The sequence below is a fragment of the Amblyomma americanum genome, chromosome 8, assembly GCF_052857255.1.
Source record: "Amblyomma americanum isolate KBUSLIRL-KWMA chromosome 8, ASM5285725v1, whole genome shotgun sequence".
Classification (NCBI taxonomy): domain Eukaryota; kingdom Metazoa; phylum Arthropoda; class Arachnida; order Ixodida; family Ixodidae; genus Amblyomma; species Amblyomma americanum.
The window spans coordinates 16,484,047-16,510,785 of NC_135504.1; the positions used below are offsets into that span (position 1 = coordinate 16,484,047).

The window sequence follows — 26,739 nt, forward strand, 5'->3', positions numbered from 1 at the left end:
AGAACAGTGAAAAACGCAGTTCCTAACATCAAACGTAATTTAATACAGAACAGGAACAAGAGTGGAACACGAAGAGAATATTGGCACTAGCCCTTGATACAGGACTTTGCGATCAGTACAGGTTGTTTTGAATTTTACTCAAATACTGAATATTTTCCATATGATTTAATTTCATTGGGTAACTGATTCTAGGATGTTAGACCCATAAATTTGGCTGCAAAGTCGGTATTTATACTGCAAAAACGGATACCTCGTGGTTTGCTCCCACTTAGAGAGACGGGAATATTTAGCATTAAAACCTGCTCATAAAAAAAAGATATTGACAGATTTCCTCCCAGGATTGGGCGCCTGTGATTGCTTGATAAAGAAGGATATAAGAGGCAGCATTCGGAATGCCTGGTCTCTACTGAGGAAAACTGCTGGTGGTGTGCATTAGGTGGGCATTTCAAGCCCGTGAACGATGCTGGTACTGGGACTATTTACTATTCCCATTCTTAAATCCAGGATTCCTTCGACCAAACACCATTTTGATAGAAAGAAGCCAAACATGCAGCTTGCACACATGTGTCACAACAGGTAACGCAACTATTCAATAATTTATCATTGTCGAAAACTCTGTATCGTGTTGTCCATCATGTATCTTAAGTGTGTTCCTGAAGTCTCGTGTGTGAAATTCTTCTTCCTATCGCTTTGCATCCGCTTGATGCTCTGCCAGTAAAGGAACCAGGCGTATTTGTAGTGCTTTCTTCCAGCAGCTTATGTTTTGTTCCTTAAATAGTTAACTGGGCCTGTCAGTTAAATGTCTTAGAAATGCCTGGAAGGAATAGCCAGCCAAAAAGAAATTAATGTCACAAGCATAGTAGGATAAGCGTGCAATCACAGCTCAACATGGAAGGAATAGCAAAATGGCCAATGCCAGGTGACGATATTTAAACTGACTACTTAAGCAGATGGGAAATACTTTTCCTCTTGGAAAAAAAATTGAAGTTTTTCTTTTTTTACATTTTTCTAGTAAAGGTCAACAGACATTCCTGCACAGCAGTCTAGTCTAGATTGAAGGAAACCAAAGGAGAAAAAAGAGAATGACGTCTTTGCAATGCGAAGGCTGTCTGAGAGCTGTTTTGGTCTCCTCCTTTCAAAAACTTTCCTTCAAAAACTGCATCTTTCCAACATAGTTATCAGGTGAATTGAGAAAAAACAAAACAGCCCACTGAAATATTCTTTTGCTCCCCTTCTAAATTTATGGTCAGAAATTTTCTGCTTTATTTTTTCCAGTTTATTCTGCCAGCGGAGCAACCCAAAGTCTCCAGCTTAATTATAAGTGAATCAGCCATACCGCTATTCCATTTTGTGCGCGTATAACCAACGTTGGAGCGTCATTCCGGGAGTTGTCGCGCAATGCCCAAGTGAGACAAGTTCTTCGCTTCAAGCATTGAGCTGGAAGCTACCATGACGTGAGGCCCGTGTGGCTAACGAAACCACTCACGAGGGGACTGTATAGTCTACTGACCGCTCGTGATGCCCTCTTGAAATCAAGAACTAAAGCAACCACGGAGATAAACATCCCCTCTCGCCACCATCCAAAAGCAAGCGCAGATGCTACGCCAAGCTCGGCAAAGACTGCATCGTGGTTTGCTTCTAAGCTCGTTTCCTAAGCGAGCAAACAAGTGTGAAGTACGATGACAGGGAAAAGGGCATCGTGAGAGGCCGAGGCAAGACGGAAAACGCGGTTTCTTTGCGTATCCATATCGCTGTTTGTCAACCGTGGTATTTCCAATCCAGCGTTCATGGAAGGGACAGAAGATGCACACCTGGAAGACGCACGGCTCGTGAAGGCAGTATGGCGAAAGTTTCCGCAGGTATAAAAGGAAAGCCTGAATATTTCTCACCAGATGAAACGTACCTTCTGGAGACCAACCAACGCGGTCGAGACCAGGACAGCGCTATGAAGCTCGGAGCTGCGACAATCCTTGTCTGCCTTGCGCTTGCCGCTTCTGGTGAGTGAATGCATGCTTAAGTACGTAAACTGTGCTGTTTTCCTTATTAATAGTTCTTTGTCCAAAATTCTTATAACTTCCTCGAGCATGTCAGAGGCTGAAGTGATGAAGCCGTTTTACATTGAAAATGTGCTAAAATTTGTATGCTTTAATAAAGTCCACTGTTTCCAACCGCTAGTGATACGACGAAGTAGGGATGAATTATGAACCACGTTCACTTGTTACATTCTACAAATGTGTGATCCGCAGTATGACTTACGTATAGTGTTTGTCAAAAAGGTCAGAGCCTGCAACCGTTGCCTGGATCAAAGCGCTGAGAGCGGAGGCGTGGTGATTGGCGGCATTTGCCGGTACCTAACGTGTGCTGGTCAAGGAGGCATGTGCTCTTTTGCTCTTGCTTAGAGGGACCTGCCATGAGATTGATTGATACATTGGTGATCCGCAGACTACCTCGGACCTTAAGATAGGACTTTTTCGTAACATCATTTTGGTAAATTGATGGCTTATTAACTTCGTTCAAAACAAAGTTCCTTTTATACAATTGTTCATGCGTGAGCAGAGCTTCTTGCACTGACCGCTGCATTTGTGCGCGCTGACTAGAAGTAATACAGAAGGAAGGTTCGTTGCAAATACTCAGTCATGAGCAACACGAAACTTTCAGAAGACGGCAGCCTGCGTAGTCGGCCGCAACATAGAATACATGTTTTTATTAGAAAACACCTTTCATTGAAGCATGTGTTGAAGTGCTTGGTTACTTGAGAAACAAAATATCTCTCTATTATTTTCGACCAGCTGCAAGCGTGACTGCGACAGAACACTTTGACAAACGGTAAGTCCTTTTCCCCGATTTTCTTGGAAGCGAGTTCGCCGCCACGAAACAGTGGTCATATACTGAGGTAGAAACTTTGCACAGCGCACATTGCGAGCTGAATAAAAATAGAACCCTCACAGATCACCATAGTTTTGTCCAGGCTGCTTTGCTACATCCAAATAGCATTACATAAGAAATAAACCTGTAAACGAAGATAAAAATGATAAATGATAATGAAGATAAATATAGTAGGGCGTTTAAGCTTTGTCTTTAAGAGTGAGACGCGACAGCGTGTCGCAGCGTTGCCGAGGGGTGCGCTGAACGCCATCGCCTGTTCGGCGCGATGCGTGGCAAGTTGCACAATTTAAGGAAAGGACGCCTGTCTCACATATCTCGGTGGACACCCGAACCGGGCCGTAAGGAAAGGAAAATGAAATGAACAATTGCTTTTAAGGAAAGGAAATGACGCCTTTCTCACATTTCGCTCTAGACACCCGGATCGCGCCGTAAGGGAAGGAAAAATAAATAAATAAATAAATAAATAAATAAATCAATCAATATAATCACGAATAAATTCATCAATCAATCAATCCTTAACGCTTTCGCATTAAAATTCCTTCCCTTACGGCGCGGTTCAGGTGTCCACCGAGATGCGCCATTTTTCGCTCACGGCCAAAGACGCCGACGCCGACAACGACTTTTCTGCGACACAAGCTCCTTAACGCTGTCGCGTTAAAATGAGATTATTGGTGGCAGGCAATTAGTAACAAAAACTACCCTGCCGAGTAGTATTCGGAGGCCAAAGTTGGCAGCTTGAGCAAAGTATCTCTGGATACCACATTAATTAAATTCTCTCAGCTATACATTATCCTGTTTAAAACACTAAATAATTTCTTTAACTTCATTTTTGACTGCAGATCAGTATTTCAAAAGTTTCACAAGTCCCTGTACGGTAAGTGCCACCTTTTGCACAATTCTAGCAACTTTTTATGGCATTGAAAAGTCGAAAACCTAATTATTTTTAAAAATTATCAATAGACTCGAAAAGCCGTTCCCTCTTTTCAATCCCTTTTTACAACACTATCAGGTGATGAATGTTATATAACGCACAATGCTAAATGCTTTAGTTATTGTTTTCATGTACCTGAAGTTTTTCCAAAGTTTTAAGGCTGCATTATGAGGGAACACGGAGGGTTTTTAAAAGCCCCTTTCAAGTCATCTCGCCGATCTATGTGAAAATGAGTCAAGATATTCCGCTACTGCGGCATTCCTCGCTCTCCTCAGGTTTCGCTGGCCCAATAAGTGGCCTTCATGATATTTGTAAATGGCCTGTACAAAGGGAAATTGAAAAGATGGGCATAAAAATTAACGTGCGAGAAATATCTAAATAGTCTAGAAGAAGCGTGAAGTGCAGTGTGTGTGGAAGTAGAAGTCTAAATATATATAAGACTGCAACATGAGCCATCTCTCAAGGCTTGCCGCTTAAGTGTGTCGCACATGCAGTGGCCTTGCTTTTAAGAAGATAGCAAAAAAAAAGGACGACGGAAGGCAAGATAGCAAAAGGAGACAAAAAAATGTTTTTTTAATGAAGCCCCATCCCGCCGCTCCCATCTTCACTCTCCAGAAGCAGCATCCATCACGCATCGACACCACTCCACTTTCCAGAAGCGCCACCCACCACCATCATCATGAACCCACCTACATCCTACACCTCGGGAAGACTCCCGAGGCCTCCATCCAATGAAAGGCCATGCAGCACCGGATCCAAAAACGATGGCGAAATAGAATGCTAAGAGGCAGTGGGAAAACCAGAGAAAGAGGGCTGCCCGACCACCCAGAGCCACCCTCGACCCACCTGCGCTCACCTTTAACCCCCACAAAAATTTCGTCGCGGTATGAAGCCTTTGTTTAGAGTAAAAGCATTCAGTCGAGTAAAAGCATCCAAGTAACAATAGAGGGTAAATTGAACTGCGTTATCAGAACTGTCGCATCCGATGTCTGATCGTCCCGCATTTTTTTCTACTAAAACACCGCTCAGTGAAGAGGATAGCCAATTTTATTTGGTCTCGTTCATGTTCCAAATTTTCCCTAGCTTATTTTATGCCTTAAGGGGGACAATTTTAGTTTCTTAGAAGAGCCTGATGATGCTTATAAGACGGCAGTGCCCAATGATAAAGTACATACGAGAAGAAACATTAGAAAGTTAGACAAATTTATAACTTCGTTGACAATATTTCATATCTCAGATGATATAAATCGATGATCGATCTTGTCTGAATTTATTCTTCTGCTTTTGTATTAAGTACCGGGGAGCAGAAGTGAAAATACTTATGAGAACGCAGAAATGGCACCCTTCAGGGATGTGAGATTAAAATTGCACGCTAATCTTTTGACGATGATGAAATCATGCATGAACTTTTTATATATATGAGCCAAAAATGGTAGAACATACGACTCGACATAATTCGAGTTACTTGCAATCACAGTATAGGTAAAGAACTTGCGACCGTGCTCACGAAAGCAGACCTGTGTAACCAACACTGAAAGTACGGTTTTTATCAAAAGGTCTTCCGATTGAAGTTGGATAATATCTGTTGGTTTTCATTTTCTGGCCTAGCATTGTAAGCACTGCAAATGCGATGAAATGTTGGTAAAGAAAACTAAAATAAGCGTTTTAACCAATTTCAGAAATGCAGCATCCTGAATTTGAACAGCATCAGTTGTAAGTGCACCGCTGATACCTTTCACTATGTTATATATACGTAGTGCCTCTAGAAATCAAATTTAGTACCTTTACGATTTCTTGGGACATTTGCCACTTGCTCTCCCTTTCATCTGAGTGACCCTTATAGGGAACATATTTCTTAGAGCAGATGCCTAAATGTTCGCTGCTGACGATTTTTTTTAGAGGCGAATAATTTTGAATGATGAAGGTTATAGGGAATAATAGAGAATGTTTTTCGTTTACCTTATCTGTCAATGAAGTATTAAAAACTGTAGCCGCTAAATGAAAATATAAGGCATGTGATGGCTCTCTGTGGCGATGGTGCTGGGCAAGAAATTTATGATTTATTTTTCTTTTTCAGCCAAAATATGCACAGCCAAAATATGCAAATGGAAGCGCAGTATACTCAAGGCTGATCTCTCATTTCGGAAATGCTGCAAAGAACGTTGATTAGCTGACATCCGGGGAAAAAAATCCGCTAAATAAAGAGGAAAGTATTTGAAAAGATATGAAAATGCCCCTGTTGAGTTGATTCAATATATACCCGCATAACTTAGTGCCATGAATTTTTGTTTAGTTTTATTGATTTAACTGTTGCCATCATTGGTTCGTAGTTTTCGATACTTCTCGAGCTTGTGTAAATTTATATTTTTTCGCAATGCAATGACTATATTGTATGTCACATATTGTTAAGCTCTCACAGCTGTGTTTTTTTATTGCCTTCCTCCTCCCTCCTATATAAAGCAGGTTCGTAAGAGAGCTTTAAGAGTCCAGATAATAAATTAAATTATTTGCGATATCGGAAACAACGTTTACAATCTGGTGTCTTTACGTCCTCTAAGCATGTCCTAGAAACCAAGAAAAAAAAAGGATCCGCATCACAGCGATACATGCCCGGATGCAAAGTTGAAATTATTGTGTATTTTATTGTTTGTAACATGAATAAAGATAAAAGCAGTAACCTGTGAGGAACCCACCTGAACGCCTAATGGAGGCAAGATTTACATAAACTCATAATTTCGTAGCGAGTGCTTTGAAGTGTGGCTTCATTATTGGCGGGGACCATCTACAAGAAGCAAAACCGCAGTTTTTCGATGTAGGACGTATAAGAAGGATGGTAAGGGAAGAGGTAGCCCTTTGGAGCCAAGCCCACATCTGTGCCCCATAGACAAGGAGCGAGCTATTGAGATAGAAGTGAACAAAGACCACTGTGAAGCGGGCAGTTAATGATGAAAACAGGTTATATTGATGCAGAAACCAGAGTGAGGCTTTAAAGATGTGCCTTAATTTCAGGTATTCGAACCACGCCCGGTATATAATACGCAGGGAACGATTTTCTGCCAAAAATTATTTTTTCTTACATTGTCTGAAACCCACAATCTTCCAGGGCTAGGTGTTCAGTCCGTGAATAAAAATATAGGTGCCAATTTTGAGCCGCTAAGTGCCAAGCGTTGTGATAACAGTTAAATTAAGTACCACAACCTAACTTATTTAGGTTGTGGGACAAGGTATGCATGCGGGGAATAACTGCCGTCTTTTTCTGCTTCCTAGATGACTCTCTATTGCGGCCACGTTCGCATTTTTGTTTGTGCTAGAACAAACCCTCAGCAACAGATAGCTGTGCATGCAATGGGTAGCCTGATGCGGATAGTCTGGACAATTGCTGAGCAAAACTAGTCTAGTAGGGGCTCGCACGATTTCTTGAGGGTGTTCTTGGAAACAAGGATTGACAATAGCTCTCTTGACAAATTTGGAATGCACCGAATGAAACTGAAGTAGCGGATTACTGGAGCGGGGTTCATATGCCCAACAAATGAAGTTGTTACTAAACACTATCTTTAGATGTAAAAGGCGAATTTTTTCATCTTCCGTAAGTATTTACTGGCAAACGCGTTTATTAAGTATATGAACCCCGCTCCAACAGAAAAGTAGGGCAGACTTTGTTTTTAACGGTACTGCTTATTATCCACACTACCTTATGTGCTATTGTATATTAAGACAAATGCAATAAATTGGGTTTCAATGCACTCCTTCACCGACATGACAATGAGAACTAAGACATCTGCAATTGAGGTCATTGTCATCTTCCTGTATGCGTCATGAGAAAGAAGACGCGGAGCAGCAGAAGATAGGCCGTTGGGTGACTTTATTTAGTACATCCTTCAGTGAATTTGAATCAACCGGCGCTTGCACCTTCTGTCGTATCACCGGTATGGTTCGTAGCCTGTAAAGAATTTTCTCATCAGGTGCACAGTTAATCTCGATTATGAAAGCAATTGTTCTCAAATGTAAACATACGTTATACTTCTTGTAAGCCTAATGTCTTTGGAGACGTGCGGAAAGAGAGCAATGTTTATTGAAGAGTAGGGCAGTTGGAAATTGTAGGAATGAGCTTCGCTCATCATGTCCATGAAGCTGGATGCTACAGGCTAAGTAATTTAATATAATAATAATAATAATAATTGGTTTTTGGGGAAAGGAAATGGCGCAGTATCTGTCTCATATATCGTTGGACACCTGAACCGCGCCGTAAGGGAAGGGATAAAGGAGGGAGTGAAAGAAGAAAGGAAGAGAGAGGTGCCGTAGTGGAGGGCTCCGGAATAATTTCGACCACCTGGGGATCTTTAACGTGCACTGACATCGCACAGCACACGGGCGCCTTAGCATTTTTCCTCCATAAAAACGCAGCCGCCGCGGTCGGGTTTGCACCCGGGAACTCCGGATCAGTAGTCGAGTGCCCTAACCACTGAGCCACCGCGGCGGGTCTAAGGAAATTACAGTTGGAATAACGGGCAGATTACTCAGCGAATATGTTTCTGGCACTCAAGTTCTCGTTGCACACACTCCTCTGCAGCAATAACATTTGAATGAAGAAAAGTTTGTGAACTGGGGCCCTGCAGTAAAGAATAGTTAGAAAAGGAAGAGTGCGACAGTCAGACTTTCTGCACAACATTGCAAGACGTCCTTTGTTCTGATTGCGCCAAGTAGAAAGTACTTTGCAGAATACCGCTTTCGCTTTGGAAAACATTACTTTGGCAGAGAGAAACATGCCGAAACGCGCGGATTTTATAGCATGTCAGATTGTTGATTTACTCAAGCTATTTAAACATAATGAGACATATTCTCTTGTACGCGATGACATTGCTCTGATGAAGTGCTCTTATTGAACGCGGCACACGGAACATCCAAACAGGTTGACTAAATTATACGTGTCGTATGTGCAGTTTCCGGTTAACTATATATATATATATATATATATATATATATATATATATATATATATATATATATATATATATATATATATATATATATATATATATATATATATATATATATATATATATCAAACAAGGTAAAGGAAATGACAGGCTCGTTTTTGACAAACTTATGAAGGGAGCCAACAGTCACCGAAACCAAGGTGCATAGGGGGACACTCACAGGGTTCGCTTACTGGTAATAAACATAAATACCCACGAGAGCAGCTGATTTGACAGCCGTCACCGTAGCTTAGTTGGTAAGAGCACCGGACGCGATATTCGGAGGTCGTGGGTTCGGATCCCACTGGCGGCATGGTTGTTTTGTCTGCTGCTTTATAAGTAATTTCTTTAAAAAACGATAGATTAATCGCAGTATTATTATCCCACTTATAAGCACAACACATTAAAAAAGTTAAACATTCCCCTATGCACCTTGGTTTCGGTGACTGTTGGCTCCCTTCATAAGTATATATATATATATATATATATATATATATATATATATATATATATATATATATATATATATATAGCGCAAAGTATGAAATCTTGGGATGATTAGTAATAGTATACACGTAGATCAAAGTTTGAATCGAGTTACTGACATTTCTAACGAGGAAATGCCTTTGCCGCAATATTGCAAAGAACGTTCTAGGTTCGTGGATCGACTTAACCTTGCCGTATTGAGGCATCGTAATGAATTTTGCTCAAAGCTAGGTGACGCTGTTCTAATCTGTGAAAATGAGAAACCGTGGGGGACAAAAGCTTCCTTCTCCTTGCAACGCAGCGGAAACGCATTTTTATATCCGTACTTTAAACAATCTTGCCTTGCTCGTGACTCTGTCCTCGATATGTGCACCAGAGCCATAGTTTATTCGGTTTTCCCGAACATGTGTTAAATTTTTTTGTGGTGTAAATACAATTTGTTCCTTAAAAAGATCATTTAAATGTCATTTGTAGTTACTGTGTTGCCTTTTATCCCGCGGTTCTCGATCTTTTGCGTTAAGAACATATGCGACTAGTGCCAACAAGGACAATTTCTATTTTACACGCTTTCAATTTCTATTTCTTTCTATTTTATTTTCTACTCCTATTTTCTATAGCTATCTGAGTAAATTTGTATTTCTACATTACATCTCTACACGCTTTCGCATTTCCTCACCCTCCTAATAGGCAAGATTGCGCGACTGTTTACAAAGCTGTGAAATGAAATGCGTACAGGTAGGGAAGTTATGCGTCTCGCTGTATCGGACCTCACCTGCGTCTTCGAAGGCGAAACGAGCCTTTTTTGTTGTCCTTTTTGGCGCCCTGCAAGGCGGCGAGAAAATTGAAATTGAAAATTGGTTGTCGGGGTAACGTAATGGCGCAGTATCTGTCTCATATATCGTTGGACACCTGAACCACGCCGTAAGGGAAGGGATAAAGGAGGGAGTGATAGAAGAGGTGCCGCAGTGGAGGGCTCCGAATAATTTCGACCACCTGGGGATCTTTAACGTGAACTGACATCGCACAGCACACGGGCGCCTTTCGCGTTTCGCCTACCTTAAAACGTGGCCGGCGCGGTCGAGTTCGAACCCGGGTACTCCGGATCAGTAGCCGAGCGCCTTAACCACCGAGCCACCGCGACGGGTCAAAAACGAGGAATTTCAGAAAGACAGCAGTCTTTATCATTTCATCATTATAATTCGACTGGTGGGCATTTGTTAGCACAGTGAGAATAATTCAATTTATTGAATATTTAAAATAAAGAATACTTTATTTATTTATTTATTTATTTATTTATTTATTTGTCTATTTATTATGATACTACAAGTCGCCCGTAGGTATTGTCGTAGGGGGATGTCACAGAAAGGACAAACATGAACAGCGATTAAATGAGCAAAGGATAATTGCCACTAAAGCACAAAAACACAACAAGAACGAGATTTATGCAATAAAACAAACAGTAGATAATCAAGTTTCGAGACAAGCAAATAAATTTGGTACAGAGGGAAAAAGCGAAATAAAAATAAAATGTAGAATGCATTATAAAGTCATAGTCTATTTTCTATGCACTTTCACAAAGATATCGCCTTAACGCATCCCTAAATTGCTCATCACTTGTAGACACCGCGGCCTGAGGCAGTCTGTTCCATTAGTTAACGCTGCCAGGAAAGAAAGACAAAAGGTATACTTTTGTTCGGCAGGCGATTTTTCTGTTATGGTCATGTCATTGTGATATCAAACTAGATGATTTTAAAGAAAATGTAGCGGTAACAGAGAAAAAATGTGAAACTAAGATGAGATTTATTTCATTAACTTTTGCAACACATCAAGCAACCAGCATTCCGCAACCATAATTGCGTTGTCTCAACAGTTTATTCATAGACTGTATGGATGGATGTAGAGCGTTCCCTTCAAACTAGGTTGAGGTCTGTGCCACCATGCTCTTTGTTTTAAGAGTGTGAGCTCTCACTCAGCACGTTTCTCGATTTCTTGGGGTCTGCTACCACCTCCCTTCGGCGTGAAATTTTCCAAGCCCGAGGAATTCAATATGGTGGCCCCCATAGTAAATGGATATAGCAACTCTATTGATGATCGATTGGTGACGTTATTATTATATCCAATTGGTGATTGATTGGTGACGTCGTTAGTATATCTCATTGTTGATTGATTTGTGACGTCACTTAAAAATCCAAGATGGCGGCCGACTTAGGTCACCACGTGACTATGACATCATAATCCAAGATGGCGAAAAAATTCGGGTGCCAATGATGACGTTAGAATTGAACGTGGCGGACAGAAGTGAAATCACGTGTTATGACGTCATATCAATTCTAGTAAACCAAACAACTAACGCTCTTCAACGTCTACCAGTCGGTGGCGACAACCTTTTTCTTCATATTAATTAGCCAATGTGTCCAATTAACTCTCTAGAAATTTTTCTTCTAAAAGGTTTATGGGTTTGTGGGGGTTTAACGTCCCAGAGCTACTCAGGCTATGGGGGACGCCGTAGTGAAGGGCTCCGGAAACTTCGACCGCCTGGTGTTCTTGAAAGCGCAGTTACATCGCACAGTACACGGGCTTCTCGTATTTCGCCTGCATCGAAATTCAACCACCGCGACCGGTATTTCGTGTCAGACGCTAGAAACAAAGGAAAACAAATTCCATTGATTTCTACGCAACACGAATTTTTAATTCCGACTTGGTAATTGTTACGTGAGTGCCTTGCTTTTAAGCCAGTCAGTCTTCCAACCACGTTTTACTGATATTAACTGCAGATTCATTCACGATTTCTTCATTACCTAAAAACTCTACAGCCTCAGAGAGAGCCAATAAGCCTTTATCGACATCTTGGTGAGTATTTCCGCACTATAAGGAGATTTGGTGAATTTCATCTGCAGATTTGATATAGCCAGAAGATGTTCCAACCTCCCTGTCAAATTTCTCCTTGTAGCTTATCGGTAACAGCACAGCGCTGCACCTTGAATTATCATATGAAAGCTTTCTTCACCATGTGATATCTCTACTTTTTTTACAAATTCAGACTTTATTTTCTTTTTTCATATGAGTATGCGACCACTCAACCTTTGCGTTCATTACATCGTTTGAAGGTCACCCAGACCGCAAGAGTCTGGAACAACCTTCCCGCTAAAGCTTCTAATCATCCTAGCCTGGAATCCTTTAAATAATTTATCATAGATCTAATTATATAATATATTAGCCCACCACTCATGTAATGCCCTACTGGGCCTTTTAGGTTCTAATAAATAAATAAATAAATAAATAAATAAATAAATAAATAAATAAATAAATAAATAAATAAATTCTTACGGTTTAGTTTCCTAGTCATATTCAGCCACATTGAATCTATACTGTTCCTGTAGGAGCACGTAAATATGTCTGGGCATATCAAAAAAAGTAGAAATGGACGTGTATAAAAGGAGAGAAAGCTCACCTGTATGTAGAGATACTTAAATATTTTGGGCATATCGACGTGTATAGAAATTTACGCATAGAAAGGGAAAATTTCAGCGGAAAGGGAACCGCTTTATGATAATTGAAGATCCAGTGCCGTATTATTTATAGGGAGGTCCGAGTGTGTTAGTCCACGTAGATGCGAAAAGGTATATACTGAATAGATTGAATGATGCAGAGTGTGTTGTAAATCAGAAGAGGCAGTTGAATATATTCTTCTGGAATGTTATGGCATCCGACCGGATGTCGATGTTCCCAAGTTCATCATCTTTGAGGCACGCGTCCCCTCTGTGCAGCTCAGGTAAACGGTTAGAAAACTGAGCGTTTAAAAAGCTGGGACGATACCTAGGGACTACGCTTTTAGAAGAATTGATGTATGTTTAAAACGATTGAAAATTGCACTTGAAAAAGAGTTTTTTTAAAAATAAATATGACTGTTGATGTTATGGAAAGAGATAAAATGAAAATAACTACATGGCGGCGCCCTCTACCGCCCAGTTTCAAAAGGACGCCCTTGTCGTCCATCCATTCATATATCATTTTATCCACTCTAGCGTCCTAGCTGTGCTCTTAACAGCTTTCACATCGCAGTGGGAGTTGCGGGTACAAGCTTGCCGCATACGCCAAACTATAAGTGCTCATTAGGGAATAAATTCGTGCACGCGTTCAGTGGCTAATCATGCGAATGGAATAAATCAATCTGTAATTTCATGAAACCTTTCAAATGGCGGAATACGAACAGAAAAATCTTCAGTCAGCCAGCGAGCACCAAAGCTTCAGATCATGCTTGGCACGTTGCACTGCGTTTAAAAATTGCGTGGGCTTAGGCCTCAGAAATGATGAAAGTAAACTTAATTGAGTTCTAAGGTGGAAATTATCAGGAATGGAGGACATCAGTAAGGATTCTTTTGAAAAGCGTAGTAAAACAAAAAAATTCCCAACGGTTTCCTTAACGCTAAAGCAAATTATTTAATTTGAAAGCGAATACTTACCATTTAGCTGCAGAAAAAGAAAAAAAGAAGAAAACATTAACTGGTGGCAAAGCTAGACTGGAATTCTTGCAAAAAAAATTGCCTTCGTATTGTGAAGGTGTGCATCAGAGCTACTAGAAATAACATCGACCAGATATATGGACAACTTACGCTGAAAGTGAATGACAGCGGAGTTTTGTATGCTTTTCTCTGTTTTAGAAGAACCCACAGTTTTCTGCATCCGCATTAGAGATACGCTGTGCATGTAAGAACACGAATGCTGTAATAGACTGACCACCTTCTTTCATGTAACATTTTATTGTGGCGTACAGTCAGCTAAAGAAACATAAAACAGCCACTATAGGCACACTGCACGTCAATGTCAAGTTCAGCAGAATATTTGCTTGCTTACCAACATGTTACATTAGCTGAGTTGAATAATTCGAATAGTTTTATTCTATTTATAAAAAGAGGTGTTTACGTATTAAAAGGTTTCGTATAATATGCATTCGCAGCAACGGGCCCGAATGTTTTAACGTTTAAACTCTTTTGGAGCTTTGTTCACATCGCTTAAGATCTGTTGAGGAGTACTCTGTACTGAACCTGTTCAAAAATACAAGAGAGCATGTCCCAAAATATTACAAAATTTTCGTAGCCATTTTGTTATGACAGATTTTTCTGTGCTACTGCGCATTTGTATGTTGCCGTGACAGAATCCGCTCTGTTGTTACGACAGGAGACGGCAGCACACTGTAGAGAAATCATTGTAGTGTTGGTAAAAGAGGTTTTGATTTCAGGTCCCAGAATACTACACGAATACCTGCCTTGACAACAGAAAATATTCTCTTGTGCTTTTTGCTCAAGAAGGCATGAAATCTCACTCAGCTGTACCCTTGACGTCTAGTTTCAACTTTCTTTGTCTTTTCACCTCCATATTAGGTGGTAGCGTGTTTTTTTTTTGTTCGATTTCCACATATTCGTAGGAGCCGAAACTCGTGGCTGTCGAGCATGGTCTCTTCGACGTCGCACAATGTTATTATAGTAAATACAAGTAGGGGGGTACTGCGCACAAAAAGACAAGGACAACAAGATAACACAACAGGCGCAGATCTGTCTTCTTGTCCTTGTCTTTTTGTGCGCAGTACCCCTCTCCTTGTATTTACTATGATTGACCGACTAGCCCAACAACGTACGCTCTTAAACTATGTTATTATAGTATACCAAAGAAGTTATTTTAAGGCGATAGCCTTTAATGGCTCATACTCGCGGTGACCGTCCGTCCGTTACATCGCCACCTAGGTCACGTGGCGCCACGCTCGCGCCCGCTGCGAATTCACGCGCGGCAAATTCAAATCAGTGCAATGAGTCGCAAACGGCTTTCGCCCTCCCGCAGTTAAGATATATCTAAGTGCCTCCAACGAATTTTTTAAAATCTTTCCGGCTTACAGTTATTCAGGAAAATAAATTAGATGCATTTCCGCTCAGTCGCATTACTGTACTGTCAGTAATTTTGACAAAAATACTTGCTTGCAATTCATAATAGAGAGAGTGGAAAGTTGGACTAGTTGGTAGTATCTGCGAATTATAGCACATCGTTTCGGTGGTGGCCGCACAAAAGAAGCTACAAACTTGAGCTTTTACTGTCTTCACAATCACTTTATAGCAAGAACGCACAAACAGGTGGGAACCAGCAGACACGAAGCTACGGCGATTGTGCTGTCTCAATTCTTCTTGTACTCTTCAACTCTGTTTTCCTCGTAGCTTTGTACGCTGTAGAGCATAGAGGAACCTTATACAGTGCCAGTGACCCCGTCTAACACGCTGTGCGTGAAACTCGGTGGTTTTAGACTAAGGGCATAGCAATTGTGCAATTTGTGATGTGAATATATCTTACGGTCTCCCCGGCCTCTATGCGCCCTTGGAGTGGTCGTCTTGGCTACCCTGTAATAATTCGGGGAGACAACAAAGCAGATGGTTTTTGCTACATGCACCAGAAGAGGTTATTTATGTGTGACACCATTCTTCCCCGCCATTTCTTTTTGCCTTGAATTTATATTGCAAAAAATCGTGAAGACATTGCTTCACGAGAGGAAATCAAAGCATGTAAAGTTAAGCCCAATTATAACGAAGTTGAAGGTGCCCGGCGATTACTTCGTTATAGCCGTAGCTTAGGTATAGCCGGTGTTGATCGAGCGTCCTAGGGGAATCGTCATTTCTTCGTTATATCCATTGTTTCGTTATAACTAGGTTCGATGGAATTATTCGAAGAAACCGGATAGTGCCTAGTAATTTATTTTGAATTCCTGAACGCCGTCGTTGGAGGGGCATTAATTCAAGATTAAAGTAAAAAAAATGAGACCTTTCACATGCTTGCGAGCTAATTAATGGAAGGAAATAAACACCATAGTCAAAGGCCAAATCAGCACGGCAAACTCCACGGCAAGATCAGAGGTTGGTGCTAAGGTTGAGAGGAAACTTTCGGAAACGTCAGTTGAGGTAGAGTATAATGCCTATAGATAAGCTTGTAGCCAAGGAGCGCCACAAAAAATGATAATGGTCGGAAGGGGATGAGGGCGGGAGGAGTTAACATTGACCGGCTCGGCAAGGCTTTGCAAAAAAAAAGCACGTGCGCACCAAAACAAATCTTTTTGTCGGAACGTTACCCAGCGGGCGCACTATTTACTCTCGTTCATTTTATGTTGATAAAAATGCCATGTTCTCGGCTCCTTCTCTACCGCACTATTAAGTGGAAGTGAGAAAGAAAGAATGAAATATGTAAATGGTCTGGAATGCAAGCAACACATGGAAATAGCATTATTTGTTCCGAGGCGAGGAGATGTCTCCCTTAGTGAAAAAGAATTTTCTGAAATGCCCTCCTGCTGGGCACATCTTTTCGATTGGTGGTCTTCGTCGTTGAAATGACTCGGTAAGCAGATGTTGACTGGTTGCGACGAAACTATGCTCATAGCATAAATGCGTTGCAGAAATTGCGTTTCCGGCTATTCTTTTTCTAGGCTGCTTGCCTGATACATGTTTATGGTAGAGCAACTGGACATGTTAGGTTCCTCAATAACATTGATCATGAAGTCTTGTTAAAGGTGTCGAGATACGGCGTTTGTTGTGGCTACGGGCGTCGGTCCTGAAGATCTGAAGGAGGAACATGTAGCAGTAATGAGGATCCGCATCCTCATTTGGATTCCTGTTTGATTCCTGGCTGAGGTCTTCAGTTCGGCAAAGGAGTGGAAGTGATTAATCAGCCATAAAAAAAAAGAACTGTAAAGTTTCGCTTTCTTATTTGCTCATCAGTGTGCTGGCAACAGCGGGGTAACCTACTTTGGTATAGAGATTATTAAAGCGTGCTTCGTGTGGGTGCCAGTGTCGACCTTACCACTCAGTCGAAATTGCAGATATGCCCGAAGAGTAGGAGAATTGCTTCTTCTGGTAATTTTTAGAAATCTCAAATTTTCAGGGTACCTCATAGCATCACAAACATTTAAAATGTGGAGGTGGAATCTTTGTACGCGAGCAAAGTGGCAGCACCAGAGAAGAAGCAGACAAAAAGAAGAAAGACACAAACGTCCTCGTTCAAGTCTGTGTTTTTTCTTCGTGTCTGGTTCTTATCTGCTGCTGGTTTTAAGTGATCATGCACCAACAAGCTCAACAATCCACCTTATTAACAAACCATTACCACTAACGTCGACCTGAGGACAGACATACGGGTAGAAGAGGAAACCTTGGGGCATACTTGAGCAATTAGATGTCGGGTAAAAAGTTACGCGAGAATGATTCTGCCATACTTACGCCCGGCCCTCGTTCGCTAGATACGGTGAAGGGAGACAGAAAAAGAGACAAAGTCATGTTTAAAAAGCCAGTAAAATGAAGCAGCGAAGAAAGAACTGCCACGTATCAGCATTAGGCCGTAACATGGTGATAAATTTGAGTTAATTTCTATAATTGTATTCAACGCTTTTGCTGTGACGTAACTATATAACTGTATTACAATCGGAAAGTATGCGTTTGTCCACGCCTAATCAGCTTATTTTGTGCAGCGTGGTGAACATGTCGCATTATTCACAATCGCATCACTGAGTGTAGCGAGAGAACAATAAAATATAAGCAGATTCCTGCGTTTACGAAAAGTAGAGAGATCATGTTTTAGCCGAGTAATAACATCAAACGACAGTGCTCTTCTTAAAGGGATCCATTTGTTAGGGTGATGTCTGTTTCTGTTTCATATAGGTTCATTCTCCACAGCCTTCGTTGAGTATTTTGTTTCATCTTTCCTTATTATTTAATTATTGACACAGCCACTATTCTATACAGTTCACATCACATGCTCTTACCAGTTCCTTCGAAGCAATAACTAAGTCGCATATCTTTTCCCTTTTTACAAGATAAGTTACTCACCTCTAGGTGTTGTTCTGAAAGAAAAAAAACACACGCCCAATTTTTAATTCCCTTCTTTCATTGTTCTGCACGCAGGCAGAAATAAACTGCATGATCCGAAACAGAGTCCAACACGTCAGCATTCCAAATGCGAGCCGCGTGGATGTCAGCATACATACATTCAGGCTGATGTCGCGCAGTGTTCGACTTCACATACTCAGAGACACTTTCTTTTTTTAAACCTCTCGGCATCATTATCCAGACGTCACCTAAGGTAAGCTCGCTTAGGAACTGGAAAGTTAGCTATTCGAGGCCTCCTGGCAATTTTCTCTCTTTAGAGTATCTGCATTGCAAGCCGCACTGGGAAGTTAAGGTTTATGGTTTATGGGGGCTTAACGTCCCAAAGCGACTCAGGCTATGAGGGACGCCGTAGTGAAGGGCTTGGAAATTTCAACCACCTGGGGTTCTTTAACGTGCACCGACATCGCACAGTACACGGACCTCTAGAATGTCGCCTCCATCGAAATTCACCCGCCGCGTCCGGGATCGACCTCGCGTCTTTCGAGTCAGTAGCCGAGCACCGTAACCACTAAGCCACCGCGACGACCGGGCAGTTAAGGTCAGTGCCATAACATGGCGTAGTTATCAAAACGCCTTCTAGGTTTGTGCCCTACATGCATCATGAAGAAAGTATATATCCGGCATGCTGTCCGAGTTTTCAGTTCAGTTTAGTGCCTTAAAATTCCCCGGAGGGGGCATTACATAAGGGGTGGGTTTTCATGGAAAGAACATCTCGAGTCAAGTTGTCATTGAACAAAATGGCCATTTAAAAGCTGTAAAAACAAAGTTGGGCGCGTGGTAGCAATGCGGTAGCATGGTTAGGCGGTGACATGTCCCGGCAGAACACTGTGTTGTGCGTTTGCTGTTTAAAGAGCATTTATATCTGCCTCACCACTCATAGAATGCCGCTTTTGGGAACGCCGCTCTATGCAGTAAACAAATGTAGAGTCAGTGCGTTCGTTTTTGGGTTTCGGGCATTAAGTGCCCTCAATATTTCCAAAGCCCAGGATCCTGTTACGCAGCATTTTTTACCGTAGGATATACATAAAAATATAGCCTGGTTCACGTAACATGTGACTATGCAATGGTCTTAATACTTGTAGCATCACGTCACGACCTAGACTCTAGTGCGCTGAGAAAGAAACCTATTATCAACCTGTGAAATAAACTCCGCAGTGGGATCTTTATATCTAGTCCTAATGCCTGCTACTGGTGACCAGAAGGACTAAGTAGGGTGATATACGTGATAATAAAGAAACAAGAGTGCATTCGTATTCACTTTTTAGAAGCTTTAGCTGCAGCCTGTATTAAAAAAATTAATTTTGGGTGCCGACTGTTGGTACTAAATTGTACGTGGAGCTAAAGGTCTTTAATTTCAGCTATATTTGTTGGGACTGTTTTTTTTATAAATAGGTGAAAATATGTTTTTTTAACGTTTCCTGATTGTCGTGTATTTTCCCAATAATTTGCGTCATTCATCACTGAATGCCAGCTTCATACCGTCAAGGGAAAACGTGAACTGTATAACGTTCGCCAACATACCTTTTCTTGCGGGCATCAGTTTCAAGAATGACTGCAAAAGCAAAGTTCAGAAAAAGCAAATGACAGTGACACGCTTGCGTGAGGTTCTTCTGTCTGTTCGTAATAATTGCGGCATTACATTCTTAAAGTATTTTTACAGCATTTTTACAGATTCGCACATGATTCATAGGCACAGCAATTGTCTTTGACTTGCTCTCACGGTCCTGCAGCATAAGCTGAATACGCTTCGAATTGTGTGTTGCCATGTCCAGCATTCTCGGGCAAAAATTTTGAAATTTAGAAAATTGTAATACACTGTTATGGAAATATTGAAGGTAATCATCCATTATTAGATGTGTAGAAAAATCTTTCTTAAAAGTCTCTCCAGCGATCGCATCGAACAGTTAAGACTGCCATAGAAAACCATTGGGGAACGGATTTGACGATAGCAAAAACGTTAGTAGAAAAAAAATACATCGCGGTCGTCGGCTGATCTGCGGATATATTGGTAGCTATAGTGAAATCTTATATGAAAAAAATTGCGTTCGTAAACGGTTTTCCGATCAAAAATGCTTTTGTCCATAATTGCTGGGTATTATTCAGTCAACCACTTCATCTGTTGCACTGTTACTGGTCAAAATTGAAAAACGCAGTCAGCAGGTAAAATTTTTTTCAAGAAAAACCGTATGCAATTTTAACACTTTGCCTTGGAGGAGCCAGACGTTCCGATTTAGACATTTTTAATTCATATTATTTCGATTACCTTTGAACGAATATGTGCTTCCTTCCTGGGATTATTTTTTATATGATAATTTTGAATAGCCGACTCATATATAGGACGACTTTCAAGCTTGCAGCCAGATATTAGGGAACACATTACCACCGAAAAACTGACCTTTCAACGCTACTCGACAATAAGTCATGACACCAAAATAGACGTAAGGAGAATTGATGACGTCATACCGAATGAAATCAGCAGAACGCAAAAAATGACTATGAGGCTCTTCATCTCCAAAGTTATTTCCGTTTCCTTGCTAGCAGTTTCGAGGTGCTCTTCTGGAAGCCTAGTTCTTCACACTGGCCATAAGGAAGTACTCGGGTGCTCTTATAAAGCAAGTCACTTTTCCTTTCTACACCAGTGCTCACCCTTGAGCAAAAGCGGGCTGGCTACACGGGTAATTACAACTCGCTTCTCTCATAGCCCAGTCTCAAACGCATTCACTAGGTGCTCAAAAGAATAAAAAAGAACCAAATTTCTTCAGCTTACCTGAGTGTTTGTAAGTCTTCCCGCACAATGAATGGGGGCGTTCTTTCGGCACATTATTTGTTCGTGCTTCACGATGTCTCACCCACAGTTGTAACCTTAACGAGCAGTCAGCCGTTACATTGATCTCTCACTTTTTTCCTAGCAATCTGGAACGCAGCCTCCGTCGCGTACGTTATAGCGCTTGCACTGTCCTTGACGGCGCACGCATTTCGATGCGCAAACGCCTACGCAGTACCAGCAAGCCCACTGACAGAAGCCATTAAGTTGCGAACATGATCGTCACGAGGAAGAGCTCTTCGATAGCAGTGACTGGGCGCTGCTAAATAAGCGGATGATATATGTGACAGTTCTGGTGAAACTTTTATGCGCACTAAAAAAAATACTACGCAATCTCTGCACTTTCCTATTGACTTCTGTACCCATCGCTTGCATGCCGGTTACATAGTGGGTACAGCTAGCCTAGTTGGATATTTTGAATACACCGAGACACATTACTAGATACATTTGAGGAGGCCAAAAAAGAAGACGAGTTATAGTCACCACGTTGGTGGTTCTAAAAAGATATGACGCAGTTTTGAAGAAATTTATTTCATGTAACGTTCGGTTTGAGACAGACAAGATGACCTTCCAGAGCTACTCCTCTCACATATTTACCAGCTTTAACCCATCAACTGCTTTATTATTTCTCTCTATTTACGCCCTAAGAAGCAAAAAAAAAACATATTAGTATAATTTTGAAGCTTTTGAAATCTATGACTTTTATGTTTTGAAGAGCAAACTGACTAAAACTGAGCTTTTTCCTTTTTGGTGATCAGTGATGTTCTTGCTTAAATTAGTGACGTTATTGACCATAGTAGCTAAGCTAAAGAGAAAATTGTGGAGTTAATGTCTCCCGAACCAATGACCAGTACCCTCTTGAAAAAATGATTACCGCTCACACAGATGGCTCCCCTAGAAGTGCCTTGGTATATGAATCACTATAAACGAATATTCTGCATCGCAAGGCTTGCGACGGCTAGAGCATTATGGCTATAGCTTCTACAGCTAGTTGTAGAGCTACAGAGGAGCTAGAACTTCTAAAGCGGCTAGAGCTGCTGTGCACAATGATATCGCTTTCAATGAAAAATTTAAAAAAAATCCTGTGTCATGAAACACTCGAATAGCTGATTCATGTGTCGAATTTCATGTGAATGAGCGTTGTGCAATCCAACTCCACTTGGCAGCGGTTTAGTTGTTCAAAGCATGGAGTGCAGCTGCAAATCATTATTTAAGCATAATTGTCAAGTATCAAGGAAAATGTGCACAATTTATTTCTGAGGCTTGTTCTATAAGGAAGGTTGTGTTCATTACTTTTCTGTGACGTATATGCATGCAGTATTACTTCTCAAATGTCTATATGCTCTCATATGAGGGTAAGTGAGGGGGTAATGTGTGAATATATTTGTAAAATCAGATTCAGTGCAGTGGAAGAAAAGAAGATCGACTCGATGAAGTGAGGAAAGCGTGCGTTGGCGCAGCAGCGAGGCACGTTCTGAAAAGCAGACCATCGAGACGCCGGCAAAAGTCCGAAATGTCGCGAAGGCGTCCTCAGCACTCTGATGACCGCGCGGCTGCAAGCTATGGTCGGCGCTAGATGGCGCTAAGCTCCTAAAACCAAACCGAAACTATGAGGCCAGGATAATCACGTTTGGCGTTCGGCGTGCCTCAGAGGTGCACGGTCAAGGCTGCATGCACCATGTGATTGAAGCTGACATGGTCGCCTGTCGGGAGCCCGGTGAAACTAACGGGTGTCAACCCAGCTGTGTCCCAAATCGTGATCGTCCGACTCGACAGACGTACATGAGAGTAAGCTGGGACGGGGTCGGCCGTTGAAATTATCGAGATTTACGAATTAACAAAGGTGAGCTAAGAAAGTTGTACTGTAATATGGCATTTTTCATAGCTAATCGGACAAGTATGAAAGGAACTATTCCTTCACAAACAAAAACAACTTAATTTTTATTGTAACTGCTGGAAACACATTGCGTCTTTTCTTAATAATTGTTACATAATGTTCCTACTAACGCTTATATCTCCGCTTCCCAGAACTGCACTAACATGTTCCCTAAGCCACATTTTTCTGGTCCCTGAAAATCGCGTTAAAAATGCATATGGAGGTTATGGAGCAGTTCGCCATAACCACAGTCACTGAAGGGAAATTCCGGTGATATTTTGAAAGTTCGAAACGTCAAAAAATCATGAGCAACGCCAACTTCTTTTCAGTTCTTTTTTGCATCAGGCAACGTGGAGTTAGAATAAATTTCAATGCTTTCAGTAGTTAACGTCGCTACAGGAGGCATCTACCTGCTGCAGGTTACTGGGTTGCATAGGACTTTCCCACAAAATCTTTTTCACCACTCTGCTATTTAGTCATCCTGAACGCATGGACAATACTAGATGGCTGGAAAAATGCAGGGGGTAAAGTTTCCGAACTACTAACGGAAGTTCCACGCTTCGAGGCGCTTTGGGAATAATAACTTACCCGTGTTTAAAATAGAGCTGTGATAAAAATATTTTAATGCGTAGCATTTGAAGATCCGTGGAGTAAAAATGCGTCGTTAGTCATAAAATTCGCCCTCTAGTTGGAAAGAAGTGACGTCCCCAGATTAAGGCATTCCCATTGACACGAAGGATGTGCTGCAAAGGACAATAACGCCCATCCGCGCATTGTCCTTTAGATTTGATTTTAAAGCTATTCAAAGCCGACGGAACCATGAAGCAGATTGGGCCATTCAGTAAAATAATAATATTTTTGCATAAAGAAACAATACTGAAATGGTGAGCTTTCAAACGGGGTTTTTAACATGTCTTTATTTAACTGCTCCACCTGTAAATATTTGGCTAGTAGACGCAGCCTCCTTGAGATTGAATGACAGATACCTAAGGGGCCATTCTGGGTCAGTCTGGAACGAAATAATTGATAATTAAATAAACGTGACACATAGGGAAAGCAAACAGTGATTGTCACAAATAAACTGTCGTTATGCTTTCACTCAGTGTTATGTGCGCGCAGGCGTTCGCAACGCAATATCCTTCCGAAGTACAAACCAAAGGCAGTGCTGCTTTGTGTTGGTGTTATTTCGACAAGGAGAAAATATGACCATGAAGTGAATTCATGTGATTTCCTTTAGATGCGGCTCAGAACGATCTTCGAGCACGAGAAGTAATTATCTTTAAAGAGACAGCCTACTGACTTTTTTTCCAGATCACTTGCTTTGTGCAATCGAATATTCCTTGCTGGAATGAATGAATGTCCGGATGTAGTACAGAGAAACTCAGGACAACATTTTAAAACGTAATTTTTTACATGGTAGCCTAGATTTATAGACCTCCACGGCGTTTGTGAACCTCGACGTCGGGGCACGGTGTACATTTAGTATAATATGTTAATGGGGCTGAATAGACGCAATGACTGCAGCGCCGCCTAGATGAATTTCACTACCAGTAATGAGTGTTACGTGGACAAAGACGCAGATATTTGCTTACAACTGCAACTGAGAGCCCTGGTGTGATTTTAAAAATACTATCAGTAGAATGAAGCTCAAGATTTCAATCACTGACGCAAGCAACCTCTTTTGAAGGTCAGAGTGCTGCCGACGGCAACGCCACTGGCAGCACAGGGTAGCTTGCTTCACGAAAATATTGGAAGAGGGAAAGAGAAAAATGGTTACAGCATGTAAGAAACTACAACTAGATACAAGAGAAGAAAAATAGGGGTTTATAAAATTTCTTCAAGGAAAAACAAAAACGTATTTTTATGTATTGAGATCAGACCTATATACAAAGTTACATCAACTACTAGATACGTAACCAGATTATTTCGACAGTCGTGAAGCTTTCACACTACCGGCTTCAACCATCGGCTGTGGCCTGACTTTCTTTGACAATTTAAAATGCACATTGTGTCCAAAAGTTCAAGTTCTGCCCTCGCAACTGTCATCGCAGGGAAAGCTAGTAGGGTCCACAGTTTTGAAGAAACTCAAATATTGGAGACCCTTTGAAGCCAGCCCATTTAATCACAACAACTTTGTTTTAGGGTTTACAGATCATTCGAGACCCAGAAAACTATCAACAGAGCTCGCCTAACGGGAATGTTGCATTTTATTGCTTGATTTTAGTGCTTAAGCTAGTCTGCGAGTGAAAGAACAGTCATAGGGATGTTCCTGTACGCCACATCCTAGAATAGTCAGCTTCAGAAAAGAAAAGCATCTTTTTTGCTATTTCTCATTCTTGGGAGTCGGCAGCATAAAATATTGTGTTCAATAATTATTTCGCGACATAAAACGATTCGTGAAAACCGAATTCCACGCTTTAATGCCTATCTGGAATACCTGGAAATTTAAACGATGTACAAATGACTTCAACCTTGGGTACTGCTTCCCAATTCACTCGGTAAAAAAGAAGTACGATATTAGGGATATCAGCGTCACCTTTATACCATTAATGTCACTCACATATTAAAGTTTCTAATTTTACCGCTTTGGCTATTTGTAGTGCACTAGCCCTCATAGAGGCCATTTACCCATTCAGCCACTGTGTTTCTCTGAAGTCTGCTTTGTGGCAGGCTACGCACCTTCCCAGGTGTGTGTAGATATACACAAATATATACCCGGAAGGTTGTGATCCCGTCCAAAGGTCACTGGACCTAAGTGGAAGGTGGACGATAAACAATGCAAAGGCCACACAGCGCTAGCGCACCAAATTTTGATTTGGCCTAACTATGCAAAAATACTGCCATTTTTTGTTCGTTTTCTAGCCGCGATGTGGCGCCACTGATCGAAGAAGGTTGCTGATGCTTGCCAGAGATGGCATCTTACCATCATCTGCGTATTCAGCACCGAAGCGCGACTTTGGAGTCGTCGTCGTCCTTTTCCTGGTGCACCAAAGAGAAAAACATTGCGAAAAGCATTTGGGTTCATCGTATTGGAGTATTTGGATTCATCGTTGGCAAAGCTTGGCTCACTTACCCTGTTTAAATTAAAAATATAAAAAATACAGCACACCTAATTGAATCCGGTTATAGTCGGTATAGTTAGATTTTGACTTCAATAATGATGGCTCCTGGCGCTGTGAGGGTACAAAATTTGAGCAAGCTGTCACCTTGTGCATTTAGCTTCGATTCCATTGAAAGACGCTACGAAAACGAGCATATAAGCTTGGCCAATGCGAGGCTTTGTTTGCTAACAAGAGCGCCCCTCCAGACTTCTGCTCGAGAGTGGCACCGAAAGTATTCTTTAATGCTGATAGCCTCAGCTGTGCGGGCTGATCAGAGAAGCCTGCCATCGCCAGGCGTCTAATACCAGGTGCACTGATAGTGTTAACGTTGCCATAACTTCGACGGAAGACTCGCAGCGCTCACAGAGATGGTGTCACATATACTTACCATCAGCTAAGATAACGCCATGAAAGGCAATGCTGGCAAGACTCAATGCTCCTAACAAGAGGTCTTTAGGAAAATAAAATAAAATTGATTGATCGATCGATTCATTAATTGATTGACAAAGGCGCTGCGTGAATTGCTGACACGCTTACTTTGGTCAAAAGGGAACGCTAGCTTGTGGAGAATCGAGGAACGGGAACCAACAAAAAAGAAGTTGACCGATCCGGAATCTCACTTTCAGAAAGAATTGGCCACTTTCATGCCTATTTCTTGTAGCCAAAAGCTCAATATTTTTCTTTCGCTTGCAGCGTTTCAGTTGGCGACACTGCATTGTTTGAAATCCTTGTTTACCGAATAAGGAACAG

The 26,739-nt window shown here is 41.4% G+C and overlaps 1 protein-coding gene and 3 long non-coding RNA genes across 5 annotated transcripts; 1 reads left to right on the forward strand and 3 right to left on the reverse strand.

Moving 5' to 3' along the window:
* Positions 1-1,801: 1,801 nt before the first annotated feature.
* Positions 1,802-6,048, forward strand: LOC144100087 (uncharacterized). 2 transcript variants are annotated; one of them, XR_013307515.1, is made up of 6 exons: positions 1,802-1,997; positions 2,790-2,826; positions 3,726-3,760; positions 4,474-4,701; positions 5,497-5,530; positions 5,895-5,940. XR_013307515.1 is itself a non-coding variant. In XM_077633130.1 (5 exons), exons 1-5 carry the CDS (start codon positions 1,841-1,843, stop codon positions 5,947-5,949), a joined length of 318 nt encoding a protein of 105 aa, XP_077489256.1. In that variant the 5' UTR covers positions 1,802-1,840; the 3' UTR covers positions 5,950-6,048. The 2 variants fall into 2 exon arrangements, 1 of the variants encoding a protein (XP_077489256.1); XM_077633130.1 differs by lacking the exon at positions 4,474-4,701 and having other exon boundaries at positions 5,895-6,048.
* A 1,614-nt stretch (positions 6,049-7,662) lies between these two features.
* Positions 7,663-10,316, reverse strand: LOC144100088 (uncharacterized). The gene is made up of 2 exons (XR_013307516.1): positions 10,052-10,316; positions 7,663-7,757 (listed from the first exon to the last, which is right to left on the reverse strand). It is a non-coding gene; the product is annotated as an uncharacterized LOC144100088 (long non-coding RNA).
* Positions 10,317-15,534: 5,218 nt separating this feature from the next.
* Positions 15,535-18,142, reverse strand: LOC144100089 (uncharacterized). The gene is made up of 3 exons (XR_013307517.1): positions 18,129-18,142; positions 17,523-17,538; positions 15,535-15,662 (listed from the first exon to the last, which is right to left on the reverse strand). It is a non-coding gene; the product is annotated as an uncharacterized LOC144100089 (long non-coding RNA).
* Positions 18,143-23,783: 5,641 nt separating this feature from the next.
* LOC144100090 (uncharacterized) lies at positions 23,784-26,372 on the reverse strand. The gene is made up of 2 exons (XR_013307518.1): positions 25,812-26,372; positions 23,784-23,897 (listed from the first exon to the last, which is right to left on the reverse strand). It is a non-coding gene; the product is annotated as an uncharacterized LOC144100090 (long non-coding RNA).
* Positions 26,373-26,739: the final 367 nt, after the last annotated feature.

Coding starts and splice junctions, on each gene's coding strand:
- LOC144100087 (XM_077633130.1), top strand. CDS start 1,841: ATGGCGAAAGTTTCCGCAGGTATAAAAGGAAAGCCTGAATATTTCTCA. Junction 1,998..2,789: donor CCTTGCGCTTGCCGCTTCTG/GTGAGTGAATGC, acceptor ATTTTCGACCAG/CTGCAAGCGTGACTGCGACA. Junction 2,827..3,725: donor ACAGAACACTTTGACAAACG/GTAAGTCCTTTT, acceptor TTTTGACTGCAG/ATCAGTATTTCAAAAGTTTC.